This window comes from Peromyscus californicus, unplaced genomic scaffold (genome assembly GCF_007827085.1).
Source record: "Peromyscus californicus insignis strain IS unplaced genomic scaffold, ASM782708v3 Scaffold_16__1_contigs__length_79575227, whole genome shotgun sequence".
Lineage (NCBI taxonomy): Eukaryota > Metazoa > Chordata > Mammalia > Rodentia > Cricetidae > Peromyscus > Peromyscus californicus.
This window is the reverse complement of record NW_026294458.1, coordinates 17,044,485-17,064,604: the sequence shown is the minus strand read 5'-3', so window position 1 is coordinate 17,064,604 and position 20,120 is coordinate 17,044,485. Positions and strand designations below refer to the sequence as shown.

The window sequence follows — 20,120 nt, the reverse complement described above, 5'->3', positions numbered from 1 at the left end:
TCAAATCTTCTTTTAAAAAAATGTTATACTATTAGACACTTAAAAACATATATTTATCTTTACCATGTTATAACAACTTTTAGATTGCTGATTGCTCATTCTTTGCAATATGAAAATAATATGTACCTGGATTTATCTATTCAATTCATGATGGCTTCATAATGACTAAATTCTTAATGATTTCCACAAAAGGTGAAGACTTTAAAGTCATAATATAGTAGTCATTACAATGCATACATCTCACTATACTACTGATGATTTCTCCTAGAATCTCAGTATGGCTACTTTGTCTGATTTTCAGGTACCCCCAAAGGGTTTCTCTGTGTAACAGTCCTAGCTGCCTTGGAACTTGATTTGTAGACCAGGCTCAAACTCACAGAGATCCACCTGCCTCTGCCTCCCAAGTGATGGGATTAAGGCGTGCGCCTCCCCCGTCGCCACCACCAGGCTGATTTTCAGTTTTTAGCCTAAGGTAAGCCCTAAAATGTGAGTGACCACAGCTGCTCTCATTTCCCTCTCAATGGGGCTCGTTTGAAGCTGTAATTAGACTCACACACACAATGTCTACATACCTAGATTTATGTCACTGTCAATTTCAGCAAACATGTCTATAAACACGTTTTACATTATGAGCAATACTGGAAGCTCTCAAACAAAAGATCATTAATACTATACTTACTATTAATTTTACTGAATAACTGTGTTGAAAGGGTAATAAAGTGTCAACAAATCACTCCTTCCAACCAATAAAATTCTAAAAATAAAATCAAATTCGCTGACATCTGACTATAATTTTATTTTTTCCTCACTGTTCCATCAGCTTTAAAAAAGTAGATTTTAGTTTGGAGCAGTATTTACAGAAGTTACGAAGACCATGTAACTATCTCACACAGAAGCAGAGCATCATGGCAGACATCTACATCCCAGCACTCAGGAAGAGGACCAGCATCAAGGCCAACCAGGACTACACAAGGCCCTGTCCTAAAACAGGAGTTTTCATGTAACTGAGATACAGTCTACATCAATACATGTAAAGCATGGGATTTAACTAAATAACAAAAGGCTGACTATTCCAAAGACAAATCTACACCGGAAGACAGGGCCACATAACAGAATGGATCTGGCCGAAGAGCAGGACCACTGATTGCAGAAATGAGACAAGTTTATAGAAACAAAACCATAGAACTTAGTTTGAACATAGTTACAAGTACAAAGGCACGTTAACAAATCTCCAAACGTTTAATATAAGTTCAGAATGCACTTCATTTCATAGACTACCAAAAAATGGCTAGTGTTGAACCTATCTTAAATCCCAACTGAAGTCAAAGCAAATTAATATACCTAATGAAAAAAATACTTCAACAGTTTTAAAGGAATACAAATAAAACATTGAAAGCAAATTAAATTTTTATAAAGAAAAAAGAAACCAATAAAAACCTGTGGTGCGTTGGGCAGGACGACAGTACTCTCAGCAGGGACGGGCAGGGCAGGGGTCACAGGGACAGTGGGAGAGGAGGGAGGAACAGCTTCTGTGGGCTAAAATCATCAATGACAAAAAATCAGGAAAAAACATCAAATAAAAAAGACACAAACAGAAAGTTGTACCATAAAGGTAAATTATAGTTCTCCATATAATAATTAATAAATGAGAAAATTATTAAGGTATTACTTCAGTTAGTTAAGTAATGAAACTGTCCTACGGCTATTTCAGCAACAATTATGACCTCAACTTACAACGTCAGTGTCTATGGTTAAGAAGATCTGTTCTTTAGAATGTACCAACAAAGACAATCAATCATGCACTATTTTATGATATGGGTGTTTTATAGACAGGTTGCAAAAATTTTTCTAGCATCCAGAAGCTATCTGATTATTTTTCCTTTTCACATTAAAAAAATTATTAGCCAATCATGCAAATGTTTATGAATACACAGGAAAAGATTTAAAAAAAATCTCCAAACAGAATTTGTATCATTTAAAACAATCCATATTATTAAAACTCTTGCTTCCGAGAGCAGTAAATAACCTGCCTAATGTTCCTGTGAAGTCATTATCCCAGTTACCACCGGCTCCTTTATGTGCCAGATCTACTCTGGCAAAAGCGGAGGGAAAAGTACAGAGGTGTTTCGGCAATTTAAACCAATAAACTGTAATACTTTGTATACTTAATTGTCTGGCTTGATTATTTTCAAGAGTAGCATGTAATATGCACAGAAAATATATTTTCTAACAAAATTATATTACTATAAACAAATTAACTCAAAAATATAAATGAAATATAATGTAAGAAAATATTTAAAATCAAGCAGATAGGAAGACAATGGATACTAACAGAGACTTAAAGCAAAGAAGAAAAATTAAGATGAAGCTACTTTGCTTGTCACTGATAAAATTATATTAATAACTATTGTTTATCAAATCAGTCAAGATTCATTGAAGATGTATAAAGCCATGTGTGGATGGTGCACTGGTTGAGGCATAATTCAAGGACAGCCTGAACTCATAGTAATATGTATTATTATACAATAATACTGTCTCAAAACCAAAACCAACCAATTAAACAAAAGACTAAATGAAGATTTGAACAGAAAATTTTACCAAGTTTTATAAGTGTGCAGTGAGAACATGAAAGGATTAGTCAGTACGGAAATGCAAACCAAAGCTAGTGAGTTGGCATTTTACACATACTAAGGAATGGTGTCATTCAAACAAAATGACAAAAATCGAAGTAACAAGTGGTGGCAAGGATGAAACTAAAACCCTTGTGATACTGCTGTGTGTGTATAAAATGGCACAGGTTGGGGCTGGAGAGATGGCTCAGCAGTTAAGAGCACTGGTTGCTCTTCCAGAGGACCCAGGTTCAATTCCCAGCACCCACATGGCAGCTCAAAACTGTAACTCCTGTTCCAGGGGATTCAGCATCCTCACACAGACACACATGCAGGCAGAATACCAATGCATATAAATTAAAAATAGATTATTAAAAAAATTTAAAAAATGGCACAGGTATTTGTGGAAAACAATTTAGTGGTTCTTCAAAAGCAGCCATGGAACTATGGTGTGATCTAGCAATTCTACTTCTAAACAACTAAAGAGTGGGAAAAAAAGATTCAACTACTTGCATGCAATGTCCAAGGCAGTGTCATTCCCAGAAGTCAAAGGTGAACGAACAATTCAAGTGTACATATATACAGATAACCAACAATATGTGGAATATAACTATAATGGACTACGATTCAGCCTTACAAAAGAAACACATTCTGGCATATGATATTACATGGGTGGACCTTGAAGACTTTATGTAAGTGAAATGAACATGCCACAAATTGGTTCTACTTATACACACTTTATTATAACAATATTTTAAAGTTGGCTATCACATCCTATCACATTGCTAATGGATATTTAAATCCACACAAAGTTTAGAAAAAGTAACTTATCAGTAAATACCTATATTAAAAACTGCCTCAAGTCTGACTTAGTAGTTTAATGTAGTCTTAAGGAACAATTTAAAAAGGAAATATAACACTTCTGAGATATTCTCTGGAGAAGAGTTTATAACTGGGGAATTGTGGAATATTATAAATATCCTAAGGTATCTTAAGTAGTGCTAACCATTAACATCAAACATTACGAGCAATTAATCTATAATAGCTTATCAATCAGATGGAATACTGCTTAAAGTATTCAAAGAGAGAGGAAACATAGAAAGAAAGGTTTGAAATGTTAACAAATGGGGTCAGGATCATGACTGTTCCCCCCTCTTGCTTTTATTTTGAATTTGATTTCTCCAATTGTTCAAATAAATACATAAGAGACATTATAAATATAGGGTAAGGGAGGAAGATTGGTGCATACTAACACAACATAAATCATCTGTCTCAGCACATTCTCTATAAGACAAACACAATGAATGTGCTCTAAAGACACTGCAAATCTCAGTAATGCTGGAAGAATTTTTTTTCTGGAGCTGAGGACCGAACCCAGGGCCTTACAAGCAAGCGCTCTACCACTGAGCTAAATCCCCAACCCCAAGCTGGAAGAATATTAACACTGATAAATGAGCTTAAATTGATGGATTCTGCTATCTGAATTTCTTATTTTCCATTCAAACAGATTTTTAGCCATTAGATTTTATGGTGAAAAAAAAAAAATCAATCTCCCCTCCCCCCTGAAGAAGTAATTCTTAAAAGGAGGGATGACACTTTCGTAATACTGTGAATATATTTAATGTCACTGAGTTATACACTTAAAAGGCTAAAATAAGGGGCTGGAGAGATGGCTAAGAGGTTAAAAGCATTAACTTAGAAGCTGGGTTTGAGTCTCAGTTACCCACATGGGCGACCTGGTTCCAGGGGATCTGACAGCGTTCGCCATGGGAAGTAGACACACTGACATACATGTAGCCAACCCCCGACACGAAGACCATGTATTTAAAGGCTGAAGTAAAACTGTATGCTATGTCACGTTACCACTAGGGAAGACAGTACCCCCAATTAAGAGGGTATGGCTTTGACTTGAAGCTTCAGTCACTATTTCTACGTTGTTACTATAGAAAAGACTTCTGAATTCTCTATTTGAAGGTTGGAATTAAAAATTTAAATGGTAGGCAACCAATTTTCACTCAAATACTCACACGACCTTTAAAATGATTTATGACAAAGCACAGAGGAGGAATGGTTTTGAAAGAATTGTTGCTAGATCACTTGGATGTACACACTGAAAGGACAAGTGAATACAGATTCCTAGCTTCAACCATAGAGAGAAGCAACCCAAACCCTCTAGAAGGCAATATGGTAAGACACCACTGCCTTTGTGGAGAAGGCGACTTACTCAACAAAGGGGTACACTGCTTGAACCAAAGCAGGGTAAGGAGAAGCTATCAGCTGTGAGCAAGGCATGGTGGGAGTGAGCAATGTACCACCGGGCCTGGAAGCCGGAACAGGGGAGGGCGGGGTGGATATGGGCACAACAGCATAAAAGCCTGGCATGAGGCTCCAAGATCCAGTGGAGTACAGAAGCAACCTGTAGATGCTTAAGCAGTGAGGAAAGGGAGAGTGAAGGGAGGTGTGAAGGGAGACTTCACTCTAACAAATAGTATAGAAAGGGCAATGGGAGCAAGGTTTCTCATGTTAGAAACAAGTAAAGCTGTAGACTATGAAAACAGAGAAAAATCAGGATGGACCTATGCTGTTAGACCAGATCTGGAAGGACTGGTATAAACACAATAGCTTTTCAATACATATAGAAACAAAACTAAATACAGGCATAAAAGTGTTTCCCAGATCTGCCTCACTGAGAACAACTAGTAGGACACTTACTATCTCAAAGCCTAGACTTGTATCGAGTACCCAGCTCCTGATTTTTAAATACCCATCCTCAAATAAGAAAACAAGAGAGGAGTCCTTACAGAAATGGCTGGCTCCAGTGCTAGGACCCAGTGAATGTGACATCACCTGGACATCCTGCTATCTGCCCCAAAGTAAGCAAGTACTCCAAGAAAAACAGTTATCAAAGGGCCTAAAAAATACCTTGAAGGGCTGTCACCTGGGAAACACCAAGACTCAAAATAAATAATACCTGTGTTAGATTAGTATTAGTATTAGAAAAATATTAGAGACTTTTCTTTTGCTGTGATAACCATGACCAAAAGACTTAAGGAAAAAGGAATTTATTCTGGCTTATGGTTCTAAAAGGCTGGAGTCCACAATGGCAAGAAGTGGTAACATGCTGGTAAGAGCAAGAAGCCGGCGGGTCTCACTATTCATCCATACACAGGAGGCATTGAGAGACATCCAGTGGGATGAGGTTATACAATCTCAAAGCCTGTCCCTGAGTGATGCACTTCTACAGCAAGGCTGTACCCACCTAAGGATTCTATTATCTCCCCAAACAGTACCACTGACTGAACAAGTGCTGCAAAACTTGAGCCTATGGGAGAGACACTCTCATTTAAGCTACTAGAGTAACAGTGGCATAGAACTCAATAAATAAGATAGGAGAGTCCATATTGAATAAATACACATCTGAATTAATAAACAAAATACATTTGCAAGAAATAAAATGCTAATTAAAAAGTGTAGAAGAAATGGTGAAATTATCAAATCATCATCTGGCAGCCATCACGCTATAATTTATTTAAGAAACAGCAATAAATGCTTAAACTTCCTCTTGCTGTTGCTAAGTGAAACTTTCATTTCATTTTACTTGATGAACATCTCAATGGGACGGACATACACACACACACACACACACACACACCCCACAGATAATGTATCCCCACAAAATACTAACCTGGATAAATCCAACAGATACTATCCTAATAAAGTAATCAGAGGTAACTTTACCGTAACAGGACAAATTGAAACGAAATACTATCTCACAGGATACAATGACAACACTAACTTTGGTGCCAAACACAATTAACTGCATCTAATCAAACAGCCAATCCAAACCAAGTGATACTACTACAAAACAACTGGTCATAGTCATCATAACTGTGATAATTATTTCTTACAATGTTTGTTCAATTTTTATGAGGATTTAGTAAAACTACTATAAACTGTCCATATTTTAACTTTTATTGTGTATGGGTGTTTTGGCTGAAGTATGTCTTTGTCCCACACATATGTACTGCCTGAAGAGCACAGAAGGGTCAGATCCCCTGGAAGTTACAAATAGGAGTGAGCTGTCATGTGAGTTCTGGGAATTGAACCAGGATCCTCTCGAAGAACAGCCAGTGCTCTTAACCATGGAGCCATCTCTCCAGCCCCAAGAGTACATACTTAACGTATGCAATTTGATGAGCGACACATATTAAATTTATGATCACAATGAAGCCTGTGTATATATCCACCATCTATAAGAGTTTTCCTGTGGCCAGGCGGTGGTGGCGCACGCCTTTAATCCCAGCACTCGGGAGGCAGAGCCAGGCAGATCTCTGTGAGTTCGAGGCCAGCCTGGGCTACCAAGTGAGTTCCAGGAAAAGGCGCAAAGCTACACAGAGGAACCCTGTCTGGAAAAACCAAAAAAAAAAAAAAAAAAAAAAAAAAAAAAGAGTTTTCCTGTGTTTCTCTGCTGTTTTAGTTTTGAGTTGTTAGAACACCAAAAGTATTTGATTTTTAAATGTCTCAAAATATCATAATGTAATATCCTTTTCTTACACTGGTATTAATTTCTTGGTAATGGTCTAGTAGTAAGAAAGTACTACTATATTAGTAGTGCTCACTAGAGTCCTAATACTAGGGTAAGAGTAACAGTTCAAATAAAACCAGGTAAAGCGACATACTTACCTCAAATTTCAAAGCACAGGAAATATATCCACTCGTCAGCTACTCCCTAAATCCCTTTATGACAAACTATTATTCTTTTTATGTTACATTTAAACCCCACTGTACTGCTCTTTTCAGGGCCTGTTCTAGAATCTATCTCCTTTGGGAAAGGATCTAAATATTGTTTCTTTAAAAAAAATTCCTAAAATACCCTACGACATCTTCATCTATCTTGCTGTCTATAAGACACCTGGAGTTAAGAATTCTGTGGAAGAACACATGCCCTACATTTTCAGAAGGCAAGTACTATAAATGACCTACCAACAAATAAAATATCCAAGGTACAAATGATAAAGTAACAAAATAATCCATTTAATTCACCTGAAACAAAACTACAGTCCTAAAAAACCTAATTATTGAATGAAAGTTAATGAGGAAAGACAGATACTAGATCTTACAAAATAGAGTGAAGAGATGAAGTGAAGAAATGTATGAAGATGAATACATTTGAGAGCATGATAAAATGCTTGGGACTCTAAATTGGAAAATGTCAAATAAAATATAATGCATATAATGTATGGGTTAAATAATGAGCAAATGTAAAGAAACTTGTGTTATTTCAGAAAAGAAAGATTAGAGAATAGCACTTTAAACTTTAAAAATCTTCTAAAACCATATAAATCAAGTAGGAAACAACAACCATTATATCACTCCTGTCCTGTACCATCGGTAAGATCAGCTCGCTAGAGATCTGTTATTGTTTTGAAAAATCTTGGTCACGTGACTAGCAACAGTCTCAGTTGTTTGTATCCATAGCAACACCACGGAATCATTAGCCTCTGAGGCTGCCTTTGGAGACTTGTTTCCATGACAACAGAGGTTATAATATTAACACTGTCTGAAGGAACACTGCAGAAAATTGTAAATTTTTATAAAATGATTTGACAGATCATACACATTTTCAAGTACTTTTGAAACAAACATCACATTGACAATTATCTGAAAGATGTTTAAAATGATTTAACAAAATTGCACTAATTTTCTACATAGGTTTATATTTTATACTAATTTAAGGTCTTAATTTAGGAAACCTGTACTTAAAATGTAGATTTTATGTGATCTGTGCACCTCCTCATTTATGAATACGTAGTGCTACCCCTCACTTTTAGGCATTCAGCAATACATATATATTGTGTTAGCCTATTTATCAAATCTCTTTCTGTTTAGAACAGCCAATATGCTTTCTATTACATACGTAAGAATCCTAAAGGAAGAATCAAGAGGGCAAATTAGGAGACTGTGATAATAGAGCTGAGAGGTGACTGGTGGCGTAACCTGATGCAGTATCAGTAAAAATGGACATGAGCAGTCACACAGAAGCTATGAATGTAGAGTTAATATGCCTTGAGGACTGATGGGAAGTAAGGAGTATTAATAATAATCTTCAGCTGGGCAGTGGTGGCGCATGCCTTTAATCCCAGCAGGCAGGTGGATCTCTGTGAGTTTGAGGCTAGCCTAGTCTACAGAGTGAGTTCCAGGACAGCCAAGGCTACACAGAGAAACCCTGTCTCAAAAAACAAACAAGCAAACAAAGAAACAAACAAAAAGAATAATCTCCACAGCTCGATGCGGTGGTACATGTCTTTAGTCCAAGTACTTGGGAGGCAGAAGCAGGAGATCTCTGTGAGTTTGAGGACAGCCTGGTCTACAGAGTAGTGAGTTCCAGGACAGCCAGGGTTACACAGAGAAATCCTGTCTCAACCAAATAAAACAATTTCCACAATAGCAACTAAAAATTATTTCCTAGATAATAATTAGACTTGGACATAAAACAGCTATAGTGTTATCTAAGTATCTATTTTTCTTGCTAATTATTAAGACTTTCAGAACTGGAAGGGATTGGCTTGGGTTGATAAGCAAGGGTTGAATGCTTGCTTAGCAAGCACAAAGCCCTGAGTTTAAAACTTAGCTTCCTAAAAATCAAGAGGTAAAACATAAACAATCAAGAGAGGCTGTGCAGTGGTGGTGCACACCTTTGATCTCAGCACTTAGGAGGCAGAAGCAGATGGATCTCTGAGTTTGAGGACAGCTAGAGGGCTACAGAGAAACCTTGTCTCCGGGTGGTGGTGGTGGGGTGGTGATAAAACAACAAAAAATGATTTTCAGAATGTAAAACTGACAAGAGAAATAAAACCACATTACTAAGTAGCTAATATTTACATTTTGTATTAACATGCTTCATGTAATCAGTAAAATGTACTTGGGCTAAACACAAAAGTCCAGAAAGAACTAAAAGTACACTGTATTTTCAAGGAAAATGAAATAAACAAATGAACAAATCTTTTGGTAGCAGTATTTTAAGACATAACCACCTTCTCCCACTGTTGAATAAGGATCTTGAGTTTAACATGGCATAGTTGGAATTCTTAATCCAAGTTCTTTGGCCCTTTGTTTAATGATCTACTATACCACAAAGAGGCATGCTTCTGATTAAATGTCAAAGCAGCTACTTAAAAGAAAGAAAGAAACCAGGAAAAAACTGCAAGCCTTTTGAATGTTTACAGAAGGATAAAATATAGCAAAGTACATTTATAAAAACTCCACTTGGGAATTACTGTATTCAAGAAAGGATCAATATCTGCAGGACAAAAGGTGTTTTTCATGGTTTAATATTTTTCTTATGACTCATATGCCCTTTGCCACTGTCACTGCAAACATATTACATCTTTAATATAAGCTGTATAGTTCTAAAAAAACTGAAACAGTATTTCAACCAGTTGTGTGACATCCATGCAGTATCTCAGAAGCAAGTATATATAAAATCAGACATATTTTAAATAAGCCACAAAGGATATCAAAATACAAATAATTTAGCCGGGCGGTGGTGGCGCACGCCTTTAATCCCAGCACTCGGGAGGCAGAGCCAGGCGGATCTCTGTGAGTTCGAGGCCAGCCTGGGCTACCAAGTGAGTTCCAGGAAAAGGCGCAAAGCTACACGGAGAAACCCTGTCTCGAAAAACCAAAAAAAAAAAACCAAAAAAAAAAAAATACAAATAATTTTAAAAACTTAAAATAGCTATGGGAAATAGGAAGATAGATCTAGCAATTAATTCTATTGTAGAAGCATGGATGTGAAATTGTTAGTTTACACAGACAAGTTAGCTCACGAATCTATTATTTTTTAATTGCAATAATTCATAAAATTCAGTTAAGGTTTCTAATCTCTTCATTATGAAAAGATGGTATTTTATATTAGCATTCAGCTAATGACCTTTGAAAAAGGATGATTCAGTCACTAAGAATTTAAAGAAAACAGAGACTTAAAGACTGAATTTAAAGATATGGTTACATAATTAACACAGGGAAGAAATTATCAATTAATATGCCTTTGTCTTTGATATTTTCAGAACTAGCCAACTAAACATGTGCCATCAAGGACTTCATTAACGACTAGGCTAAAATGGGCCCTTATCGCTTCTTAGTAACCCTTTCTGCTCTGTTCTAGTCACCTTCTTTAAGTCCCCAATGCCTCCCTCCACTTACCTCTTCAGTTACACTGGCCTGCTGCCCTCTCCATAGCTGTCCACTTGCTATTCACTCTTCTTCCAAGAATGCTCTTGTTTAGACAGCTACAGTCTCAATTCTATGAACTCTTTCCATCTTTACTCAAACATCACTTTCAAATCCAACTCTCCATCAGCAATCCTATCACCTCCCCACAAATCTTACTTTCTCTCATTTTTTTCCTTAATACCACATATTTTTGGTAATTAAACTGTTGTCTCCTATTAATATGAGGTTCACAAAAGCAAAGATTTCTGTTTTAGTTTTATGTTCAGTGTCACAGGAAGCTGTGTGTGTGTAAGATGAACCAACCCAACTCTGGAATGGATTCTGAATACTTGCTCTTCCTTCTCTTGCTCCCTTTCATGCTGTACACAGAGCAGACACTGGTTGAAGGTTCTTTCTGCATAGGTGGGTGACCACACCCAATCAAAGTGTTCAAGGCATTCTATTTGCCAACCCTACAAACGAGTTTCAAAGTGTAAAAATGCAAAATCAAACCAAACTAAACCATACCAACCAACCAACCAAAACCCTAACCCCCAATCCAAAAACAAGAGCCTACTCCCTCCTGTCTTCGGACAACAGTGCCCTGCCTAGTGCTGGCCTATGTGACAACAAATGTGTCTTCAGAGTTTCATCTGTTTCCTCTCAAGTCCATGAGAGGAAAAACTGTTAAGTCCATGGGGTCTTTCCTCTAAACCTGTAGGCTCTCCTAATCTTGGTCTGGACTCTACTCTCATAGACCTTAAAGGGTTTCTTGCTGTTACTATCTGCTTTACTGTTTTATTTCCACTCTGACCTTTCAGTTCTCAAATACACGTTTTTTTTAAATTACTGTTTTGTTTTTCCCTTTTTCTGAGACAGATCGCACTATGGAACCCTGGCTGACCTGTAATGCCCTCGGTAGATTAGCCTGATCTCAAATGAAGAGATCCCCCGTCTTAGCCTCAGGAGTGTTGGAATTAAAGGCATGTTCCACAGTGCCCAGCTCTTAACACTTTTTCAACTAATCTTCTCTTATATTAGATCATTATCGCGGGTTTTACTTTTTCTCTTAGTTGGACCCTGCTAAGGTTAAAAATCCTCTACCTAAGAAATACCTATTTTCATTACTTTTTAAAAATTAAGGCATAATTCTTTTTCACTCTATAATTAGATTATTTCTTCAGATTCCTTTCCCATGAGGCTATAATATTTTGTGGAACTGCTGACAATGGTGGTAGCCATCATCGTGTTTGTGGTACTGAATGAGGATGATGGTGGTACGGAAGCTGGGAACTGACCTCCAGGCCTGGAAGGAGCTGGGAGGGCTTCGTGGGTACTGTCTTGTATAATTCTTACTGAATCTTGATCCAGATAATATTTCCATTCCTAATTTCTAAAAATAAGGAAATAAACTCAGAATAGGTCATTGTCCCAATGTGCCAAGTAAAGGGCAGGATATAGACATAAACTCAGGCCATTATCCTCCAAAGATATCCTTAACCAGCATAGGATGCTGTCTCTTTAATATAGCCTAAGATGAAATTCAGTTTTTCTCAACTGTAATCACTATCTAACAGCAAAGGTGATATATAGCACTCCACTGATATACCTCATATCTGTTTTCTAAAATACTCTGAAACCAATTTCAAATTTACAACCTTTTATTATAGTAGATGGTTTTACAAAGAATAGACTATACAAAAATCAAGATGGGATCCATTTTATTTAAATTCCAGGTTATAATCTCTAGTTATTTTCTGAAAACCATTTTAAAAAACGTGTACTCTGTAATAGTGTTTCAAAGCTAGATGGCTAAGCTAATGGAAGAAGTCTCACAAACTAAAACCCCAACTCCTGCCCCCCAAAACCCACCCCAAAACTGTTTAGAAATGGAAGCAACTTGGGGTTTTAAAATTATTTAAAAATTATTTTAATTTTATGCTTATGAGAGTTGTGCCTGTATATATGTTTGTATACCACTTGCAAGCACTGTGCCCAAGGAGGCAAAAATCCAGTATACTGGATCCCCTGCAACTGGAGTTACACACGGCTGTGAGCTGCCTCTTGGGTGCTGGGAATTAAACCCAGGTCCTCTCAAAGAGCAGGCAGTGCTCTTAACTGCTGAAGCATCTCTGTTAAAGATGTATGTGGTGGCAATGTCTTTAAATACTCAGAGTTGTGTGAAGACGCCTTTTAAAATCCTACTCCTGGGGTTGGAGAGATGGCTTGGCGGTGCAAACCATGTGCTGTCCTTCCAGGCCTGGAGATCAGTTCCCAGCACCCTCGTAAGGCTACTCACAACTGCAAAGTAACTCCAGCTCCATATTATCCAACAGCCTCTTCAGGCCTCCACAGCAACCTGGACACATACAGCACACACATACTCACATTAAAACAATTCCCTGTTATCAAATACCATGGTCAGTTAATCTATACTTGCATAAAATCAGACCAGTGTTTTTGTTCATCAATTCCTATGTAACTGTAAAATGATTACATCAGTAGGTTTACTTAAAGTTTCTTAAAGTGATAAGTATAGGCTACATGTTCTGAACAATTATTTGTGCTTTTATCAAAATTCTAAATTTATATAACACTGTTGGAGATTGATAATAGAGTAAAAGATCTTTTAAAAATATGAGTTTTAATGATACAATTCTAAGTTCTTCATACGTGTAGAGTATAACTCCTCACATAATTTTTCCTTTTTAAATTTCATTTAATATTATGCAAGTACTTTGCCTTCATGCAAGTTTGTGTACCAAATGTGTGTCTGGTGCCAGTGCTTTGGTTGTTGTTGCTTTTGTCTTTTGAGACAAGCAAACTATGTAGCCCTTGCTGTCCTGGAACTCGTTATGTAGATCAGGCTGGCCTCGAACTCACAACTCCATCTGCTTCTGCTTCCCACGTGCCGGGATTAGGGTGCGCCACCACCATTGGCTAGCCAGCACTCTTTACTGTTGGTCCTCCCACATTATTCCTTTGTTCTCAGAATGTTCCTAACTACTTCTGAAATATCCTACAAACCCTGTGGTATAGATGTGCCAAATTTAAGCCATAGTTGTACATAAATTTTGTGAAAATAATAATGACCAAATCATATTTAGAAGCTCCAAGCTTCCTTTCAGTCAGTGCAGGATTAAATGGAAACAAACACCTATATAGTGTCTATTTATCAATGCATTGAATGTGCTGGGCTGTAGGAATAGAAAAGAAACTGCCCCCTTACAGTACCAGCCCTTACGAAGCTTATGGTTCAGCAGATGACACGGTTCTGTGATAACCCTTCAGAAAGTTAACACTGTTTGAAAATAAAGAGCCAAAATGAAAGCCTAATAAACCTGAAAACTCCATAGATATGCAGCTCCATTCTTTTTTCAGTAATTTATTTTAAATTTATCTTTAAAACTTACTTGACTATATTAATATGTAAATATGAAATGTGTTTCTTTTAGCCTATTTGTCCTTGACAGAAGGGCCAACTACATCAAGACATTATATAGAAGCTGCACAGATGAAAACTTATATAAAATATTTCTCATTTAGTTCTTCAGACTAAGCCAATCTAAATTTAAGATAGCAACTTTGTATTTTTTAATAGAATTTAATTTTGAGACCAGATTTAGGTTCACAAAAAACTGAATGTCAAGTACAGCGAGTTTTCTTGCATACCCTCAGCCCACACGTGTATACAGCCTGCCCACTAGCAACACCCTGCATCGGAGTGGTCTATTTGTTACAACAGATGAACCTATACCACCCCACCATTCTCAAAGTCCAGTGTACACCGGTTCACTCTTGCTGTTGGACAGTCTATGGGTTTCCAGGTGTATGATGGCATCATCTGCCATAATCACAGTCCAGTGTATGCTGGTTCACTCTTGCTGTTGGACAGTCTACGAGTTTCCAGGTGTATAATGACATTATCCACCACTGTAGAATCACACACAATAGTTTCACTTACTGATTCTTCTCTCTAATCAAAATCCTGGGAACTACTGATTTTTACTTTTTGACGTTCCCCAAACGTCACAAGGTTGGGATACTATGTATAAAGCCTTTTCAGACTGCTTTGTTTCCTCTGACTAAGCATTTACTATTCTTCCATGTGTTCTGTGACTTAATCTTTTTACTGCTAAATACTATTCCATTGTCTGATGTGTATCAATTCACCTATTGAAGGACAGCTTATTTGCTTCTAGGTTTTGACAACGATAAGCAAAATTATAAACATCTATATATAGATTTCCTGTGGACCTAAGTTTGCAGTTAATCTGAGGAGATTCCAAGGAGTATCACTGCTATGTTGTATGGTCAATGATATAGGCTGTAAAAGCCTCTATAAATATTGTAAACAAATACTTTTTGTTTAGTATCTGAGTAAATACATATGCGTGTGCTGTAAAAATCTTAAGATAAATGGAAATATGACGTATGTCCCTCAATATTCTTCCTGTAAAAGGGTGAACATTTTCAAATGTGAGTCATGGTCTTTTGAGTGAGGAATTAAATAGATGCTCCTGCCCAAAGAAGCATTTTATAACTAGTCAGACAGACACTTTGTGCCCCCTTTCTCCTGGAAACGATCCTACTCTTGATCAGAGTCAGCACTTCTGAAGAAGTTTTAAAAGGCCGCCTACTTACTTTGTATATATTCCAGTTTAGTGCAAAGGCACTAAAATACTAAATATAAGCAGCCTCTTAAGGATGAAGACTATCCTCCCGTCCTATCGGGACCAGCTTAATAAAAAATGTATAGATATAAGGTTGGAATCTAGGATACTCCAAGATAAAGACATCTTGGTAGGAACACTGAAGCCTGTTGCCTAGTTATAAGTCAGAAGATAAATGGATATAAATAGGTAACCATATGCCTTTGTTTGCCTAGGAAATACGTATTTGTACTTGTCCCACTTTAGTTATTAATAGTACCCTCTTTCCATCTAAAGCCTAAGAGTTACATAGTCATCCTGACTGTGAGAAAACTGAAGTTTTTTCCAGGCTCACTTCCTCCCCAGTGGGACAAATAAGAAAGGAGCTATCAGTCAGAGGAGCAGCTTAACACTGAGGCACTACACAAATGTTCATGGAGGGATTAAGACAGAGTAAGACACAAATCTGCACCAGCTCTTCTGAGTACAAGTTGATGTGTCTGTTTCTTCCCTCATTCAACAATATTTGTGTTGTTGTATTTGGTATGTTGCCAACAATGTTGCAAAAGCTGAGGATTAGCATAAACATAAATGGAAAATTCCACCTATAGAAACGGACAGTCTAGTGAAGGAAACTCACTCTGAACTGCATGGGCACTTGCACTCACTCATAAGCACATGCTCCCACCCCACCGCCCACACACAGGTGGGAGGGTGGGGGCAGAGTGAGAAGCCTATGCTAAACCCAAAGCCAATAGGATTTGCTGTTATCTTGGAAGTGGAGCAAAGGAAAAGAAGATAATCTTTTTGTCTTTATATTCTCAGCATACATAAGAATAGGAAGTAATAAGGTTAAAAACTCTTCGAGCTGAAATGTAGCTCAGCGGTAGAGCATGCTTATTAGCATGGCCCAGATGGTGTGTTTTCTTTCAGTCAAAGACCACAACAATAATAACAAAGAAGAAAACGAAGAAGAAAACAAATGAAAAACTTAGTTAAATGAAAACAAGAAAATCAGTAATAGTAATAATGAAGGAGTTATATTTTTAGTATTTCATATGCTTAACTCAAGTGAAAATACTGAGTAAATAGGAAGCTGTAGCTACAAAGCCTTGTATACAGGAATTAGCTCTAAGCTAAAGACAGAAATCTTGATGGTAAAGGCATGAGACTGGACTGGACAAGATTACTTAAAAACACGCACGCACGAGAATTCAAGACTATGCAATAAGAAAAAGGAAGACACTACAAAGGAAATTGAAGCTGGAAGAGTATCAGAAGATCAGCATCTAAGAGTCAAAAAAAAGTGAAAAAAAATTTAAAGTAGTAATCAATTGAGTTAAATTCTTTTGCCTAGTAGGTAAAATGAAGAGTAAAAACTGACAAGTGTGATTTGATAACATACACACATAGAGGCATTTCAGCAGTTTGTGTTAGTGAGAGGTATTTCAGCTCATGGAAATTACCTAATATACAAGAACAGCAACTGAGAGAGTGGAAAATGGAGTCTGATGAGGCCTTGAATAGTCAAACGGGAGCGAGATCTAGCAGAAGAGAAGGGTGAGCTTTAGGAACACAGACAGTTCACTTACTGCAACAGGCTAAAACGTAAAGGAAGATTATTTACTTAGACCGAGACTGAGAAAACAGGTTCTGTAGGCTTCATGTGCAGTTTCAGAGCTGTTGTGGAGAAGGCAGAGCTGCAATTAACAAAGTACTGAGGCTTCCAAGAAAGTGACAGAGGGGAAGAAGGTTAAAATTATGGAAGAATTTGAGCAAGGCAAAGAGGGATGTCTGAGTAGCAAAAGACAGTAAAAACCATTGGTCCCTGGGGTCTTAAGAGGATTAAAAAAATTATTGTAGTGGGAGTACTGAACAGTAAGCTGAAAAGAAAACAGTGCTAGTCATGTGAAATGCTTGCATCAGAAATTTAAGTGATATATTGAGTGGTGTTGAAAAGTCTTGAACATAATCATTTGAGTAGATTGTTCAAGTAACAGAAAACACAAGATCCCTGTGGATAAAGAGATCAAAAATAGAAAAGCCAAAGTTTTATGTAGATTATATAAGGATACTGGAAGCCACTAAAAATGATTACCCAAATAGTGGGCAGAACAAAGACAGTAAGTCCATAACTCAAATACTCAACAAATCACATGACTAAGAGAGATGCAGATGCTCAGAAAAGAAGGGAAAGGAAATATTGCCCAATGACATCTGATCTTACTGATGGAAGTTTAAAAAAGAAAATAAATGAGTTGAGATTACAAAAAGCAGTTTTTATAGTCATGAACCAAAGAAAAGGGAAAAGGGAAGTTATCCACAAAATGGTAAGAACAAGAAAAGAAAGACATAACTCCATCTCTTGGTCCCATGGGAACTACTTAAAAGAGCAGGATGGATGGATGATGTGAGGAACCAAAAGAAATGGTTGACACCGCTTATAAAATTATTATATACGTATTAATTATTCAAAACAAAGAATAGTTCTAGTATGAAGTCTCTGAAGAAAAAAATTATAGCAAGGTAAACCAATTCACAACAAATATATCTTAATAATTAAAGAGTCCCCTTTCCCAACTCACAATGTAAACTTCTGAGGCAAAACCAAATGAATTGAGATAGCATGTAAACAACATTTTTATTACTATTGGTGAGGGTTAAAGGGTCGAGGAAATCCAGAGCACATGGGATTTGTGTGGCCTAAGGATAATATGAAGCAAAAGAAGAGAAGAGCCACTGTGGATCATTAAAAAATACCATTCCAGGTAACTAAAACAGGTATTAATTCCACAAACATTTACTAAGCACCAACAGGAGCACTTGGTATCTTGTAGATCTTTGTAACTATTTGGTTTTCTTATCATTTAGAATACAATGACTTCCTAAAAGTTCCAAATATTCCACAGAACCTGGCACATAATCATAGTTTTAAACATGAATACTTCTAATAGACAAGCAGTTCAAATGAATTTGCAACTAGTTTCTTTTTACTTGTAGCAGGGTGTGTTTGGGAATAACAGTAGTGATTGAGATAATAATTAAAATTTAATTTAGTAACAACTCTCCAAATTGCTAAAGTATAATATAACCCAGTTAAAGAGAATTAAGATTAAAAGTTAAGCTTCCTACCAAATCTTTAAAAAGTTCTTTTCAGACAACATCAAAACAGAAAACCCTGCTATTTATCAATCACAGTACAAAACATATTCATAGTAGTTACATAGTATATGTTCAACAAAAAATTATGAAATTTCATCAATCTACTTTGTTCCTGACAACAACATGCAAATTCTTTTGGTGCTACAAAGCTGCCAAGCCTGAGTTATTATACAAATGTACTCCGGCATCAACTCAGATGCAGTCATGTCTCAAATTCTTTTTCAGTTCCACTATATTTTATCCTATAAAACAAACTCCAATAAGTCATAACTAAAGACTTGAACATATCAATTATGCAACTCATCAGATAGGTGTAGGAAAGAAAAGTGAAATGTGATTACTTTGGGAAAAACCTCTGACCTAGGAATTTTTCTACTTCCAGAGACAAAACACAAAGGTAAAGGACAAGAGAGCTATCTGTTAAGAGGTTTGCAAGAGAAACTAACTCATTCTTCAGTGTATAAACACAACAGGAACCAATGGGTGGTGGGGGTGGGAGTGGGGGAATAATATTCAGTGGTGTAACAGGACTACAACCATTTTAGTGTCTAAGTTACTGTATTCTAAATTCTATATTTTCAATGGTTTTATATGCAAACTATTGGTTTTTTCATTTGTGTATGTCCTAAGATGAATATCAGATATATCAATGTGTATATACATATGTATTGTAATTTACATAAATCATCAGGTATCTTTTTACTGATGATGAAAATATTATTTAATATTAATCCATAACAACCGGTAACACTAACCTTTAATTTTTTCATCCTTTTATGATCAGAATCAAGATAAAAACATTCTAAGAGCAGTCAGTATTCAATAAGAGTCAATCATTGCCTTTCAGTAAGTTTTGGCTGGAAGCAACCTCAGTGCCTACATATAAAATGATGATGCTTCCTACTCTTGAATTTCATCTTCAGCATATGAGAAATAGGTAGAATTTCTGACTTTAAAAGTTGACATTTTACTACCAAAAACCATTATGAGAAAATTCTAGTAACCAAAACAAACAAACCAGCTTGGCAGTTACATCTATATTTACTGTGCTGCCTCTGGTGATGGAAGAAATAGTCTTTAAAGGAAATTTCTTTTTAAAGGCCCAAAAGAAGGTATATGCATCTGTATGCATAGTAAGAATCACTGATTTCAAAGGAAAAACCAGTTTCATTTTATTTTTAAATTACACTATTTTTACCCTCTTATTTTTCACAAGTTGAACATATGCTAAAATGTATTTTAAAATATTAATACTTCCTTTCATCTTCTTTTATACCAAACCACTAGCATTTTATTCAACTGCTTTTATTTTCTTCTCCTATATTCAATATTCATTTCCCCCTTGAAGCAATTTTATAGGACTTTTTAAAAAATTAAGACTTTTCCTGTTTGCTAGCTTCTTTATAATTTGAATGTGTTAAAAAATATTCCATGACAATGCAATTGTACACATTTACTAATTCCAGATTCGCCTTAGACAATA

General features: G+C 36.4%; 1 protein-coding gene across 17 annotated transcripts in view; it reads right to left on the bottom strand.

The window, feature by feature from the left end:
• Dlg1 (discs large MAGUK scaffold protein 1) overlaps positions 1-20,120 on the bottom strand; it is a 207,644-nt gene that overhangs the window by 104,010 nt on the left and 83,514 nt on the right. For 10 of the 17 annotated variants that reach the window (XM_052740547.1, XM_052740550.1, XM_052740551.1 and 7 more), the window contains one exon: positions 1,438-1,536. The exons of 6 other annotated variants lie outside the window; for them this stretch is intronic. In XM_052740547.1, coding sequence (XP_052596507.1) covers positions 1,438-1,536 — 99 coding nt within the window. Of the gene's footprint in view, positions 1-1,437; positions 1,537-20,120 lie in introns of those variants that run through there. One more of the 17 variants, XM_052740563.1, reaches the window with a different exon arrangement.